The sequence below is a fragment of the Desmodus rotundus genome, chromosome 1 (assembly GCF_022682495.2).
Source record: "Desmodus rotundus isolate HL8 chromosome 1, HLdesRot8A.1, whole genome shotgun sequence".
NCBI lineage: Eukaryota > Metazoa > Chordata > Mammalia > Chiroptera > Phyllostomidae > Desmodus > Desmodus rotundus.
In genome coordinates, this window is record NC_071387.1 from 151,185,113 (window position 1) to 151,199,965 (window position 14,853).

General features: G+C 37.7%; 1 protein-coding gene across 6 annotated transcripts in view; it reads left to right on the forward strand.

Moving 5' to 3' along the window:
• Positions 1 to 14,853, forward strand: part of KIAA0825 (KIAA0825 ortholog) — a 381,528-nt gene that overhangs the window by 138,816 nt on the left and 227,859 nt on the right. For all 6 annotated transcript variants that reach the window (XM_045197837.2, XM_053911865.1, XM_053911868.1 and 3 more), the window contains one exon: positions 4,082 to 4,192. In XM_045197837.2, coding sequence (XP_045053772.2) covers positions 4,082 to 4,192 — 111 coding nt within the window. The remainder of the gene's footprint in view (positions 1 to 4,081; positions 4,193 to 14,853) is intronic.

The following is a 14,853-nucleotide window of genomic DNA, read 5'->3' on the forward strand; positions in this document are numbered from 1 at the left end:
CATGATATATTGAGACACAGTTCTCCTGGGAGGGCAGCCAAAAGCAGGGTGGCACAAGAGAAGCATAAATCCCAACCAGCTTTTTTCTTATCACTTATTCTCACTTTTAATGTGCATTGGATTTATTTCATTCTAGCAGCTGGCTACATAAGCTCAAGGAATCAATCAGATTTTTTCATGCAAAAAGGAAGGAAGGTAGCATAATTGTAGATCAGAGAACCAAGAGACTGAATCTGAAGTAGAGTGTTCAAGTGGTGAGGTGGGGTGAACCCAGAGGCAGTGTTAATGAAAGGAAATGGGCATCCGTTAGTTAATCTTGAAAGAAGGGCAAAGGCAAAATCATTTTTCTCCCTTAACAAAGCCATCTTTACAATATGCTAATTTGGGAATGTGAATAAATGTATTGTGTTTCAACCTATAGACAATCACTTACTTTTAAAGGAATATTACATTTGTGATATCAAAGTTCTTTTGTTTGGTAGAAAATATAATTCTTTCCTCATACAATTGTCTTTTACTCTCCACTATGAATTATTTAGAGCATCCTCTCTTTTAGCTGCATACCAAAACATCATTAGAGGTTATCTAATAGCTAGCTCATCATTTCATTCCCCCATTGAGGCTTGTGGGCCAATTTTCACCCTGTTATACTCTCCAGAATAATGAAACTAATTTGGGATCTTGCTGTGGAATTAAATGCTCATACAGATCCCACCCCCTATGAGACCATAAACATCTGCCATAACATTTCTTATAGCCAAATAACCTTTCTATTACCAGTATGACTGAGAAACCATTAGTGGAGTAAAAGAGGTTAGGTACTGGCAGAAATGTTCTGGGAAGTATTACATTGCCAATGGTTTGTAGTCTAAGAAATTTTGGCACCAATAACCATTCCATTATTTTTAGATCCTCAATTATTTTTTCTAATCTTGACAAATCTGTAACTAGGGAACCATTTAGACTTTTAAGAATTTCATGTCAGTTTTGAGATTGTCATAGACCTTAAGGAGTTTAACAACTGTCATCATATGAAGAATACCTTATATAAGTTGAGCCCTTATTATATATAAGGTACTTTGCTAAGTCCTTTGTATGCATTATCTCAATCATCCCACTGAGCCTGTGAGGCTAATATTATTATTATCCCCATTTTACAAATGAGGAAACTGTAGCTAAATAAATTGAAAAACAAATTACACATCTAATAAAAAGCACACTCAATAAACAAACCCAGGCTGTCTGGCTTCAGAGTTTCTGCATGTGCCTATGCACTGCCTCTAAATAACCTTCAGGACTAGCTGAACATGACAGAGAGAGCATCCTAGGAAAGGTATTTATTCTTAGAGAAATGAGGTGTCTCCCAGAGAATTGGACACATGGGAATTAAAGCAAAGGCCTGAAGAGGTAGACAGAAAAGTAGGCAGAGACTGTGATGCCACAGTCTCCAGATCCTCCTGGTCTCTCATTAAGCTCCCCCCATCTCTCGTCCAGTTCCTTTCTCTCAGTCACTTCCTTTGAGACTACCTTTCTTTGCAGACCAATTGCTGCATCTCCTCTCATGTTATTCCAGACCTTTCCTCTTCCTGGGCCCCTTGCTATTCATGTTCCTTCTCTGCGTCCTCTCTTTCTTGGCCTCTCTACCTACACCCTGGAACACTGCTGGCAAAAGTCACTGAGCTGTCCTTTTATACCTTTTGACAATGCCACCTTGTTCAATCTCTGAGTAGCTTCCTCTTCCATCCTCTGCTTTGGCTGACCCCACTTCCATCCCCCCATCCCACTATTTGTTAGCAGATGGCCTTGCCCCTGTACTTCTCTGAGAGAACCCAACCATCATGAATGCACTTTAACTTCTCATCTCCATTTGTATGAATTATCTTGATCCCTACTCACCTCTATATCCTTTGATAGATGATCAATGTATCTCTTCCCATCCAAAGTGAGTCTTTTCACGTGAGCTCTGACCACATTTACATCCTACTCACAATGTAGAATATTCTTTCTACCTTCTGGTTCTTACCCCAAAGCCTCTCCTGTATTAAAATTTATTCCTTCTCTACTGCTGTTTTTCCCTCCAAAACATAGTTTGTGCTCATTGTCTCCATTTTTATGCCTATCATTTACTCAATACACTCATCATTTAGACTTTTAATATAATTGCATCACTGCAATTGCCCTCATCTTGCTAAACAAATAACCCGGGCCGGGTCATCCATGCATACCCAATCACTCACTCCAATTTTTGTTTCTCCATTTCCTTATTCTCTCTACAACTCTTGACACGTTATCCATTTCTCTTCCTTTGGCTTCCCTAACACCACCGTCTCCTGTTCTTTGATGACTTCCCTGATTATTCCTACTTGATTTCATTTGGTCTTTCTCTCACCTTGCCCTTTAATATTGATGCCATTCTGCAGTTCTTTCCTTCACTATCTTTTCATTTTACACTCTTTCCTGGGGTGAGTCACCCGTGCCCATAGTTTCAGCACTGTGCTAATGACTTCCACGTGGATGTCTCTTGCATATGCTAGATTAATAAATCCAAATTCCTATCGCATGCCTCTTTTTGGATGTGCTTCAACTCTCTGCAACTCCTTCAACATATCTAAAAGTGAAGTAAAATATCTGCAACTCATCTTAGACATCTCCTTTTCCCTTAACTCTTCTCCCTTCTGCCTTCCCCTCATGCCATCTCCAACCACATGTCATTAGGAGATGAATATTGTTCACTCTACTAATTTAATTTATTTTACATTTGTCTCCTATTCACTATCCTTTGTTTCTTACCACAAGACCTTGTCCCCTTCTGCCTAGGCTACCACAACTTCACCTTCAGTATCTTCCTTCCTCCAGCCTGGATCCTCTCCAGTCTAGTCTCCTTACTGGTGGTCAAGTGATTTTTCTAAAAGGTGAAATTGGTAATATCACTCCCATGCTATAAGCTCTTTAGTGAGCCCTCATTGCTGATACAAAGTCCAGTCTCCCTAGAAAATATATTCTGGTATCCTGACCTAGCTTCTGCTTACCTGTGTTGTTCACACAGTGGAATGCATAGAATGGATATAGCCTGACTTTGAAACCTACTTAAGGAATTTTGTTCTATTCTGAAAATTAGTGAGGAAAAATGGCTTTCAAAGAGATGATAAATTAAAAGTCTACAAAGTGTCTAAGTATATTTAATCAGAAGGTGTTTTACTTGTCAAGACAAATAGGAGAGAGGTCAAACTTAGAAAATGCAAGGATTCAAGAAGCAAGATGTGAAATGAAAATAAGGGATGGGTTTTCAAGTGGAATTCTGTCTACATGTTATTTAAAAGATGCAATTGCTCCTATTCTTTGTATAAAGAGAAGTAGTACCATTTCAAACACGTTCAGTTCTAAAGTGGTCCGATTGTCACTCTTAACTCCATGTAGGCAAATACAGCCTCCTGTTGTTATAACATTTTTATTAGCCAAGCTACCTACTAAAGATTTTATGTGACAAATCCTTTCTTTTTACCTCAAGATTTATTGCTGAATTTGGGCCAATCTAGAAAAATGTTACAGTCACTTCCCCAAAGATAGTTGCAGACCAGCTATTCTGGCCAAATTGTTCTAATTTTGAAATCATAATAATATATTTTGCAGTTAAATTCTTCTTTACAATACAAAATTGTAGTTAATTGTTTAGGTTTTATGAATCACTTTGAAGAGTTAAAAGAGGTACCTTTATGCTAAACCTTTTTACATTAATGAAGCATATGTGACAAAAGATTAATATTGGATCCAGGTTAAGAAGGGAGGGATAAGAGATACTCATTGTACTATTCTTTATACATCTATTTTTGATGAATTCTATACTGTGAGAGTTTTTAACAGATTCAGTGAGAGTGGTATTGTCAAAACCTTTCTGAGGGTAAGGGTTGTTATACAGAAGCCTCCAAATCACCTATTAAGTGGATGACATAGGTGCATTGTCCCTTCTAACACAATACAAAAAATCATTACCTTTGAATACTAAGTAAAAATAAAAAGTGTTAATGGTCTTCATAGTTAATGTTCTCTGAATATTCTGAAATAATTATTTTTATTTCCTTAGGACTTTCCAGAATGGCATAGACGATTCTGCTTCAGATTCCTTAAAGCCATTTTTCAAGCAACCATTACATTGGTCTTCTTGCATATCACATTTCTACCCTTCTTTACTCAGGTGAGAACCTCTAAGTGCTATATCAGCTATAATTCTATAATTCTTTTTAAAGTTTAATAGAAACTTTTATCCATGGAGGTCAATACACCTTACCAAAAGAACTTACAATATTCTATAAGACATAGGTAAGAGTATTGTTTCTCTCTTTTTTTTTTTAGCTCAAGAATCCAAGATGCAGTCTTCATAATTATTCTACTAATTCATAGCTTTACTGATATAGTAGGAAAATGGTAATTTTGGGAATTTAGTTCTATTTTAGAGAATTGCCTAGTCATTTAAAAAATCATCCTTCTTGACCCATGACTGGGGATTTGGCAGTTCTCCAACTAATTATCAAAAAGACAGCAAAGCTGATTAATTCATGTAACTAACTCAGAATCTTAGTAAAAGTTGAGAGAGGAGTGACTTTTAAAATTATGAATAAGGTAATTCACTTTTATTGTCTAATTAACCATTTTTAAATATAGGAAAAATCATTTAAAGCATGAAATGTACTTGTAGAGTAATCTGATGACATTTTGTGGCATTATGTGGAAAGTCAGTTTGATTCTTTGCTAAATACATCATTAGAAAGTATTTTTCCTTGGTATCTGTGAATAAGTATATTACATATAACTAAAGAAGATATTGTTAATCTGCAACAATTCTTATCCTTTTTATTGAATTTATTGGGGTGACACTAGCTAACAAAATTAAACAGATTTCAGGTGCACAGTTCCACAACATATCATCTGTACACTGTATTTTGTGTTCACCACCCCAAATTTCCATCCATCACCATTTATCCCCCGATACCCTCTTCTACCTCTCCCTACGTCCCCTCCCCCCTGCAATCACAACACTGTTGTCAGTGTCTATGAGTTTTCTTTTTTTTTTTCTTTTTTGCTCAATCCCTCCACCACCCCAGTCCCCTTCCCTGGTACAGCTGCCAGCCTGCTTTCTATCTATGAGCCTGTCACTATTTTGCTTATTAGTTCATTTTGTTCACTAGATTCTACATATGAGTGAAATCAAATGGTATTTGTCTTTCTCTGCCTGGCTTATTTCACTAAGCATAATGTTCTCTAGGTCCATCTATGCTGTCTCGAAGAGTCCCTATACATAATTGATTCATCTTGGAAATACACTATCAGTGATTTCACCATCTAAATTGACTGAATGTATTTCTCTCTTGTTCTCGAGGAACAAGAGTCCTATCCATAAACAGAAGGTTGAGAACCTCGTACACAAAGTCTCTATACAATTTACCTGTTCCATTCCTATCATATAGGTAATGGAGACTCCAAGATCGATGAGATATAGACCCTACCTGCAAAGACCTCAATGTATTGTTGTTACTTCACTTATATATGAAACTTTTCAACATCTCTGATTAATTCCTTATGACTGATTTCTAGAGGTGGAATACCCTCAGTACTCTGTCCCCTGGCATGTAAATATACACTTACGTCATTGAGAATTAAATAGCCAACTTTTTAATACTCATTATTGGCAAAGTAACAAATTAAGCAACGATATTTTATAGTGTGAGTTAAGCAAGCAACTGGTCCTTTTGATGAGTTCCCAAACTTCTAAACACATTTGTTTTCCCTGTTATTTTCATATAGCTTTAATTCATTCGTATTATCTGCGTATCTTAATCTGTAACCATTGGAGTTATATGGTCCTTTACGTATCGTTCTGTAAGACTTCCACCTGCAGGCTTGCTCCGTTCAGCCAATCTAGAGGTCTAGGAAGTGAGCATAGAAATGGGTTGTCTATCTTTCAAATAGTTACATCTTATAATAAAGTTCTTCCTCTTTTCTATACCGAAAGCAAGAATAAATGTAGTAAGACTTTTCTTTCTTTCTGCTCTGCATAGCAAACAATCTCCAGTATTATCCTAACAGAAAGATTAAAACATGGAGTGGCTAGTCAGCCCATGGAAAAAATGCAATGTGATACAAGCTTTCTGGAGGGTATTTTATGAGCTGTATTGAAAAACCTTAAAAATATTTATGCCCCTTTATTCAGCAATTCCATTTCCAGGAATCAATCATAAAGAAGTGATCAGGACTGTTGACAAAGTTTTATATGTAAGGATGTTCATGGAAGCATTATTTGTGAAAGGAAAAAATGGAAATAAATGTCCCACAATATGGAATCAGACAAATCAGTTATGGGTTAGCCATAGGGTTGACTAATGTGGAGCCACTAAAAAGGTCGATTTAAAAAATACTTAATCACAAATAATCATGATTTATAGTTAAGGGGGAGCTGCAGGTCCAGCTTTTACGGTGAAGTGTATGGTAGACATGCCAAGTGCTTCATTTCTGTTATCTCTTTCGGACCTCACACCAGTCTATAAGGTAAGCACTTGCATTCCCCTTTGTGGAGAGTGAAATTATAAGAAGAGAACAAAGCTGGGAGGCAGACTCTAAACCTAGGTTTGTCCCCTCTCAAAGTTCAAGCTTCTGACAAATACACATCCACTTTTCAAAGGGGAAGCTGTTCAAGGGTGTTAACAGGTGTTTGTGAAAAACCTAAGATTGTTAGTTATCCATTATGTACAATCTTTTTTATGGTTCAGCTTTGCAGGGTTTCTAATATACTAATGTATAGTGTTTACCTCCAAGGGAGGGATCTAGAATGCTGGTTCCCCAAGCTTGCAGGATGAGAGAACTATATCCCAGAAGGTGGACATTTTTTGGAAGGTGGGATATAATTGGAAGTATTGAGCCCTGCTACTATGCATATAGCATTAAAAATGTATGTATTAAAAACAAACATTGTAAAAACATGGAAAAAACTCCATATTTTCCACATTTTTTATAACAAAAAAATTTCATTTTAATAAGACAAAAGCTTTTTAAAAGTAAAAATCCCATCAGTTTCATTGCTCCGTTCACATGGCTTACCCTATAACCTCCATACAGATTACTTCTAGCTCTGCATGCTAACTCTGAGCACTTTCCTTTACCCCAACATTTTATGTCCAACTGCCCACATTTCTTAAATGACCCACTGTATCACTAGAAATCCAATATGATGTCCTTAACTAATTTTACTTCCACTCTTCCCCATCTTCTATGCATGTTGTCTTTTAGGAGTGTCATCGTTCTTCAATACTTTGATGGTGGGAACTTGAGTATGGTTTCTGTGTTGAGCTGCTCCTTTTCCTATTCCTAGAGTGTCATCCTGTTCAGCTGATTCTTCCTCCGAAGTTCTCTTAGAACCATCATTTCTTTCTAAGCCATTACAACAACTTCAGCCCATTTTACTCTTATTTGGCATTTTTAAGATACTGTTTTCACTCTATCAGTCTCCTGCTACTGTTTTTCCCACACTGTCTTATCCTGGCTTATTTCCTGGAGCAAACAAGGGTTTTCTCTGCTCCAGCTGTTGGTCTCCTTGCTTGCCTTTGAGACACAGTTATTTCATTTCTTTAACTTTTATTTAATGGTTATTATTAGATCCAGGTCTTTTATTTATGTAGTATTTTTTCCTGGAATGCCTTTGTCTCTCCTTGGCCATTCTAAATTCTCCATGCAAGTTACAGTATGATTACCCCCTACACTGAGTGCAATACTTTCTGACAGTTGTTGTCTAGCAGGTCTATACAATGTGCTTAAAAAGACATAGTCCCTGTGATTTATGATTCAACATGTTGAGAGCAGTGGTATGGTCAGAGGAACCCAGGACAGCAATAAAAGTAATTTTACATTAATTCAAGTTACTGATTTGCATTTGTCAGACCTTGCACTGGGAATTCCTAGACTACCATCGTATCACCTTAAAAATCTCCACTTTTCCATCTATTTCTCTCACATATATCAGCTGTTTTGATGTGTCTTTTGCCCCCAAATTATTCCTCAAAACTTTATTTCTCACCTTAGCAACTGAAATTAACTGTTTGGGAAAATGCATGTGTCAGATGAAAACAAACTAAAAATATACTGGGGCCTTTTTTTTGAAGAGGAGGCTTAGAGGAGCAGTAACCGAATTATTTAATATTATGGAGGATCTTAGTAACTTATTCAATCTATTTATTTATTTATACCTGTTCCAGAAAGAATTTCAGTCAGCTTTTGTTTTTTAATATATTTTACTGATTATGCTATTACAGTTGTCCCATTTCTTCCCTTTATTCCCCTCCACCCAGTACACCCCCTCTCACCTGCATTCCCCCCCCCTTTTAGTTCATGTCCATGGGTCATACATATAAGTTCTTTGGCTTCTACATTTCCTATACTATTCTTAAGCTCCTCCTGTCTATTTTCTGCCTACCATTTATGCTACTTATTCTCTGTAACTTTTCCCCCTTCCTCCCCACTTCCCGCCAATAAACCTCCATGTGATTCCCATTTCTGTGATTCTGTTCTTGTTCTAGTTGTTTGCTTAGTTCATTTTTGTTTTTGTTTTAGGTTTGGCTGTTAATTACTGTGAGTTTGTTGTCATTTTATTGTTCATATTTTTGATCTTTTTCTTACATAAGTCCCTTTAACATTTCATATAATAAGGGCTTGGTGGTGATGAACTCCTTTAGTTTGACCTTATGTGGGAAGCACTTTACCTGCCCTTCCATTCTAAATGATAGCTTTGCTGGATAGAGTGATCTTGGATGTAGGTCCTTGCATTTCATGACTTTGAATACTTCTTTCTAGCACCTTCTTGCCTGCAAGATTTCTTCTGAGAAATCAGCTGATAGTCTCATGGGAATTCCTTTGTAGATAACTGTCTGCTTTTCTCTTGCTGCTTTTAAGATTCTCTTCTTATCTTTAATCTTGGGTAATGTAATTATGATGTGCCTTGGTGTGTGCTTCCTTGGGTCCAACTTCTTTGGGACTCTCAGAGCTTCCTGAACTTCCTGGAAGTTTATTTCCTTTGACAGACTGGGGAAGTTCTCCATTATTTTTTCTAGTGAGTTTTCAATTTCTTGCTGTTCCTCTCCTTCTGGCACCCCTATGATTCAGATGTTCGGACATTTAAAGATGTCCTAGAGATTCCTAAGCCTCTCCTCATGTTTTTGAATTCTTGTTTCTTCATTCTGTTCTGGTTGAATGCTTCTTTCTTCCTTCTGTTCTAAATTGTTGAGTCACGGTTTCATTCCTGTCACTGTTGGTTCCCTGTACATTTTCCTTTATTTCCCTTTGCATAGCCTTAACTTCTTCCTCTATTTTGTGACCATACTCAACCAATTCTGTGAGCATCCTAATTACCAGTGTTTTGAACTGTGCAGCTGATAGGTTGGCTATCTGTTTGCTGCTTAGTTGAATTATTTCTGGAGCTTTGATCTGTTCTTTCATTTGGGCCATATTTTTTTTGTCTTGGCGTGCCTGTTACACAGTAAGGGGCAGAGCATTAGGTGTTCACCAGGACGGGGCAACCCACGTTGCCGTGCTGTGACGCTGTATGTGGGGGAGGGGTCCCAGAAGGAACAATGTCACTTGCTCAGCTCGCTCCCAGTTTTCAGTCACTTCCCCCACTACCACAAGCAAATTGGGCCCTTCTGGTGCTGATTGCCCAGTGGGTGGGCTTGTGTACGTTCTAGGCCCCTGTGGGTCTCTCCAACGATCTCTCCTGTGAGGCTGGGAGTTTCCCCTGCTGGTGCCTCAACCCCCACAGGTGTTTTCAATCAGTGGTTTGAGGCTTTATTTCCCCATGCTGGAGCCCTGGGTTGCTTGGTCTGTCTCGCCTCCCAGTTGTTCCTCCCTGTTTATATGCATGTGAATGTGTGACCACCTGGTCCACAATCCACTGCCTTGCTGTGTCTGCCAGCCACTGCCTTGCCGCAAGACCTCTCCACCAGGCTGCCTGTCTCTGCCCCTCCTACCGGTCTGGATGAATGTTTCTTCTTTATCTCCTTGGTTGTCGGAATTCCATACAGTTCGATTTTCTGTCAGTTTTGGTTGTTTTTTGTTTTTAAATCTGTTGTTGTCCTTCTTTTGGTTGTGTGAGGAGGCACAGTGTGTCTACCTATGCCTCCACCTTAGCCAGAAGTCCCCTCAGTCAGCTTTTAATAGTATTAAATATATTAAGATAATGAATTAAACGTAGATGACAGGGCAGAAACAGACAAGGAGGAAGGTACAAAATTATGACTTAAAGTAAGAGTTACAAATGCAAAAACAGTTGTATGGGCCATACTTTTTTCTATAGGATTACTAGAGAAAACTATAAAGTATAAAAATTAGGAAAAATAGAATTTTCGTGTTCTCCTAGAATCCCTGGAACAGAGTGTAGAAGACTTTGCTTTAGGGAAAGTAAATGTATTTCCAAAGCAGTAAGTAAAATGTACTTATATTCATTATCCCTAGCAATAGTATAGGCTAATAATGTGAGTTGATTTAAAAAGGGCACTCAGTTTCCTATTAGATTAAACTAAGGCATGTGGAGAGAATATTAATTTCAAGGTTAGTCCTATGACACCATACTGTCCTTTCATGTAAATGTTCATGACAGAATATCTTAGTCAATTGTACTGTGATGTGCTATAAAGCTTTTTATTATTTTCCAGAGTTTTGTCTTCTTGTATATTATTAAAAATTTCCTAATATTTTTTAGGTCTTCCTTAGTTAAGTAGGTTGTGGCTGCACACTGACCCCAACACACATGGTCAGTGTGAGTGAGCAGTCCATTCACTCTATACTGCTCATCTGCTCTTACCCTGACAACATGATGTTCTCCTTCATGCCAGTCCAGTCTAAGCTATAGATACTTATTTCTATTTTGCTTTTGTTTCTATTATGCTTTTACTAAATGTAATCCTGCTTTAGATTTATATGCTTTTTTCCTTCCCTGAGTATATTAAGCTACTTTTGACTTCATTATGTTGTATGTTATGTGGGTCTTTTGGTTTTTTCCTTGGCCAAATTAAGGAAGTTTTCTTTTATTATTTTTTCAAATAAGTTTTCAATTTCTGGCTCTTCTTCTTCTCCTTCTGACATCCCTATGATTCAGATGTTGGCATGTTTGGAGATGTCCCAGAGTCATCTTATTCTCTTCTTGTATTTTTGAATTCTCGTTTCCTCATTCTGTGCTGGTTGACTGTTTATTTCTTCCTTATGCTCCAAATCGTTCATTTGAATCCAAGCTTCCCTCTCTTTACTGTTGATTCCCTGTGGATTTTTCTTTATTTCATTTAATGTTGCCTTCATTTCTTCTCTTATGTGTTTGCCATACTCAATGAGATCTCTAAGCCTCCTTATCACCAGTGATCTGAACTTGCATCTGATAGGTTGGCTATCTCTGTTTCACTTAGTTCTTTTTCTGGAGTTTTGATCTCTTCTTTCATTTGGGCTATATTTCTTTGTCTCCTCAATGTGGCAGCCTCCCTGTGTTTGTTTCTGTTCAGAACTGCTTTGACTCCCTGTCTTGGTGCACCTGTTATGTTGTAAGGGGCAGAACCTTAGGTATTGGCCAGGGTGGGGCCACACGCTTTGCCTATTTGTGGTGCTATATGTGGGGAGGGGTTGGAGAGGGAACAATGCTGCTTGCTTGGCTCCCATCCCATTTCTATTTACCTCCCCCACTTCCCATATGCAACTAGCATCCTTCTAGCTGCTGCCCTGGTACTGAATCCCAGAGTGGGGGGGTTGCGTATGTTCTAGGACTGTGCAGGTCCTTTAAACAGACTCTCCTGAGAGACCAGCAGTTTCTTCTACTGCCCCAACTCCCACTGGTTTTTACAGCCAGAAGTTATGAAGCTCTATTTCCTGGCACCTAAACTCTGGATCGTGTGGTCCTACCTGGGGATCCCCAGGTGTCCCTCCTGGTTTTTATCTGCCTCATGTGAATGTGGGACCTCCTGTTCTGCTGGCCACTGCCGCTGCTGCCTTGCCACCATCACACTGCATCCTCTCTGCCTCAGCTCCCCATTTCTACTCCTCCTACCTATCTGGATGAATATTTCTTATTTAAATCCTTGGTTGTGGAATTTCCATACAGTTAGATTTTCTGGTTGTTTTTAATTTTGAGATTAGTTGTGATCCTTCTTATGGTCGTGTAAGAAGGAGAAGCATGTCTACCTATACCTGCATCTTGGTGGAAGTCTAAAATGTTTTCTTCCTCCTTCACCTGGTTGGTACTAAGTTATCTTCCTATCTCAGCTCCAATGTGACTTCTGTGGGAAAGCCTTTCATCAATCCCAAAGACTAGTTCACTTATTGTTACTATACTTTCTAATAGCATTTTTTTTTGCTTTTCCTGCACAGTTTTCATAGTTGTAACTTTATGTATATTTGTGTGATTCTTTAAACTATATATATATATATGTATATATATGTATATTCTCCTTTAAATTCCATAAAAATAGCCACTGATTTTTCCTTACTATTGTGTCTCTGTGGCCTACCACATATAAATTGGCCAACAAATATTAGTTGAGTGAATGAGTGAAAAAAGGAACAAATGTGTTCAAAGTAGTATTGTATTGGATATTACCATATTCAGTGGGACTTTTATCTCTTTTCAAACATGTGCTCTGAGTGGTGAAGCTCGGTCATGGAAAGCATGGTCCTATTGAGGAGGTGACTTCTAGGATCCTGAAGAAAGAACATTTGGGGAGGAGGATGAAAAAAGAGCTTTGGTCTCCCAGCTGCTGCTGACAGTTGCTCCACAGGACTGAGGAAAAGAGCTTTGAGAGCTTGTACTCTGATGAGGTTCCAAGCTTGGACATGGAGCCTAAAGGCAGGGAAAAAGCTATGAGAGCTTTTTAACACAAACCTCTTAAGTGGCTGTTCCTGAATGTGGATGGACAAGCAGCTGGATTTTTAAAAAAAAATTTCAGAGTGAAAGTCACGTGCCTATGGAGCAGTTATTAAAAGAAGTGAAAATATCAGTGAACTAGGTACTTGATGTACCTAGATATCTTAAGGTTTATATCTATTTATATTTTTCTTTTTCTACTATGGTTTAAAGGTATTATGTAAATAAGAATATATCAATGGAACCAGCAGGAAGATAATAGACGATAACTATAGGTTTTCGCATTAGACAGACATGGTTTGTAGACTTTTGTAGTTTTGTGATCTTGGAAAGTGAGTTAATCTAAGTGAGTTTTAGTTTTCCAGTACTATATTAAACTGTTTATATTTTGGTGAGGAAGTTGAGACATAAATTCAATATAATCTTGTTGATTTTCTTGAAAATAGCATGCAATATAACTGGCTATTTCTTCCATCTTAAAACACCTGATTTCCTTCGCTTCTGAGACACTTTCATGGAGCAGTCATGAGGAATAAGTGAACTATGTGCCTATTTGGCACTTATCACATGGGTTCTTACTAAACAGTCAGTCGATACGGTTGTGTTAGTTGCAGATTTCAGAAAATTACAGATTTTATCAACTATCTAAACATGTTTTAAAGGACCCACTACAAGTGTAATAAAGTGTAAAGAATATTGAACTGGTTTCTCCTTTGGTCTCTGCACTTACCAGAGGTATGACGCCAGGGGAGAACTTTCTTGATCTTCCTGTAACAGGATATTAATTACCTGGCAGACAGGGACTGATAATAGTTAAAGGCTCTGGAAAGATAACTTTTGCTCCTCAAAAGAGGTGGCTGAGTCATTCAGTAGTGTGCAGGGTGTCAGGTGCTAGATTAATACTTCAAACAGAGTCTGAAACAGCTGAAATGTAATATTATTTTAAAAGTTAAAATTACATTTTCAGAAATAGGATATGCTAACGTGTATAACATTAAAGTATGGAGCTAAGCTCTGACTTTTAGGCACTAATATATTTGGATGGTTTGGGGGAAATGGGATCATCGCAAGTGTCATCATAAGTTGAATGTCTGCCCTCTTTAGTTGTACACCAAGTAATGTAGATAAAACCAACTATGAAAAAATGAGACTTTTTAAGAGTTTCAATCTACCTTATTGAACAAAGTTATTTAAAATCAAGTCAAATCCTCTGTATAGACATTCAGGTGAACCCTGTCTAATTTCTGTTTATTGGGTCATATTTAATTATAAAGCTCAGAGAGACTTGGTTAAATCCATCATAGAGATTAAAATATATACAAAAAATCCCATGCTATAGCCACATATAATGTATACAATCTTGGTTGAAATGATGAAGAAAATATATTTTGTGTTCCCCTACCTCAGCTTTTTTCTCAGGTACGAAAATTGTTTTCTTAAAAGAACAATGAGAATGCTTTAAAGATTTGTCTTTACTTATTTTCCTAGAAAGATTTTGAAGAATCAGTTTTGGAAAGCCAAGAATGATATAGTTTAATAATGGAGGGGTTTCACCTCCACCCTCATTTTCCCACTTTAGGGCTTTTACTCTTATTTTCTCTTTAGTCATGCCCTTGCCTTTGTTCTGTGAATCATGTAACTTATGGTCTCTGGTATAAATTTGGCCCAGTAATCCTTGACAGGGACCATCTGGTCGAAATCAGTCCCTAGATACCTTGAATAATGTGTCTCCAATTTAGGAATAGGCCTTGAGACCACAAACTTGATTTTGGGTCAAAAACATGGTGTCCTCAATCAGAAGATGAAATAAAGCCAAACATCTTCGATGCTGGAAAATACAACTTACCCATCAAATAACAACCAGGTTGAATAAATAAAAGCCTAGAGTAGTGGAATGAGCATGGGTTCTAAAGTCAGAGAGACATGGGTTCAAAATTCAGCAGCCACGTTTATTAGCTAAATGAACTTGGATGAGT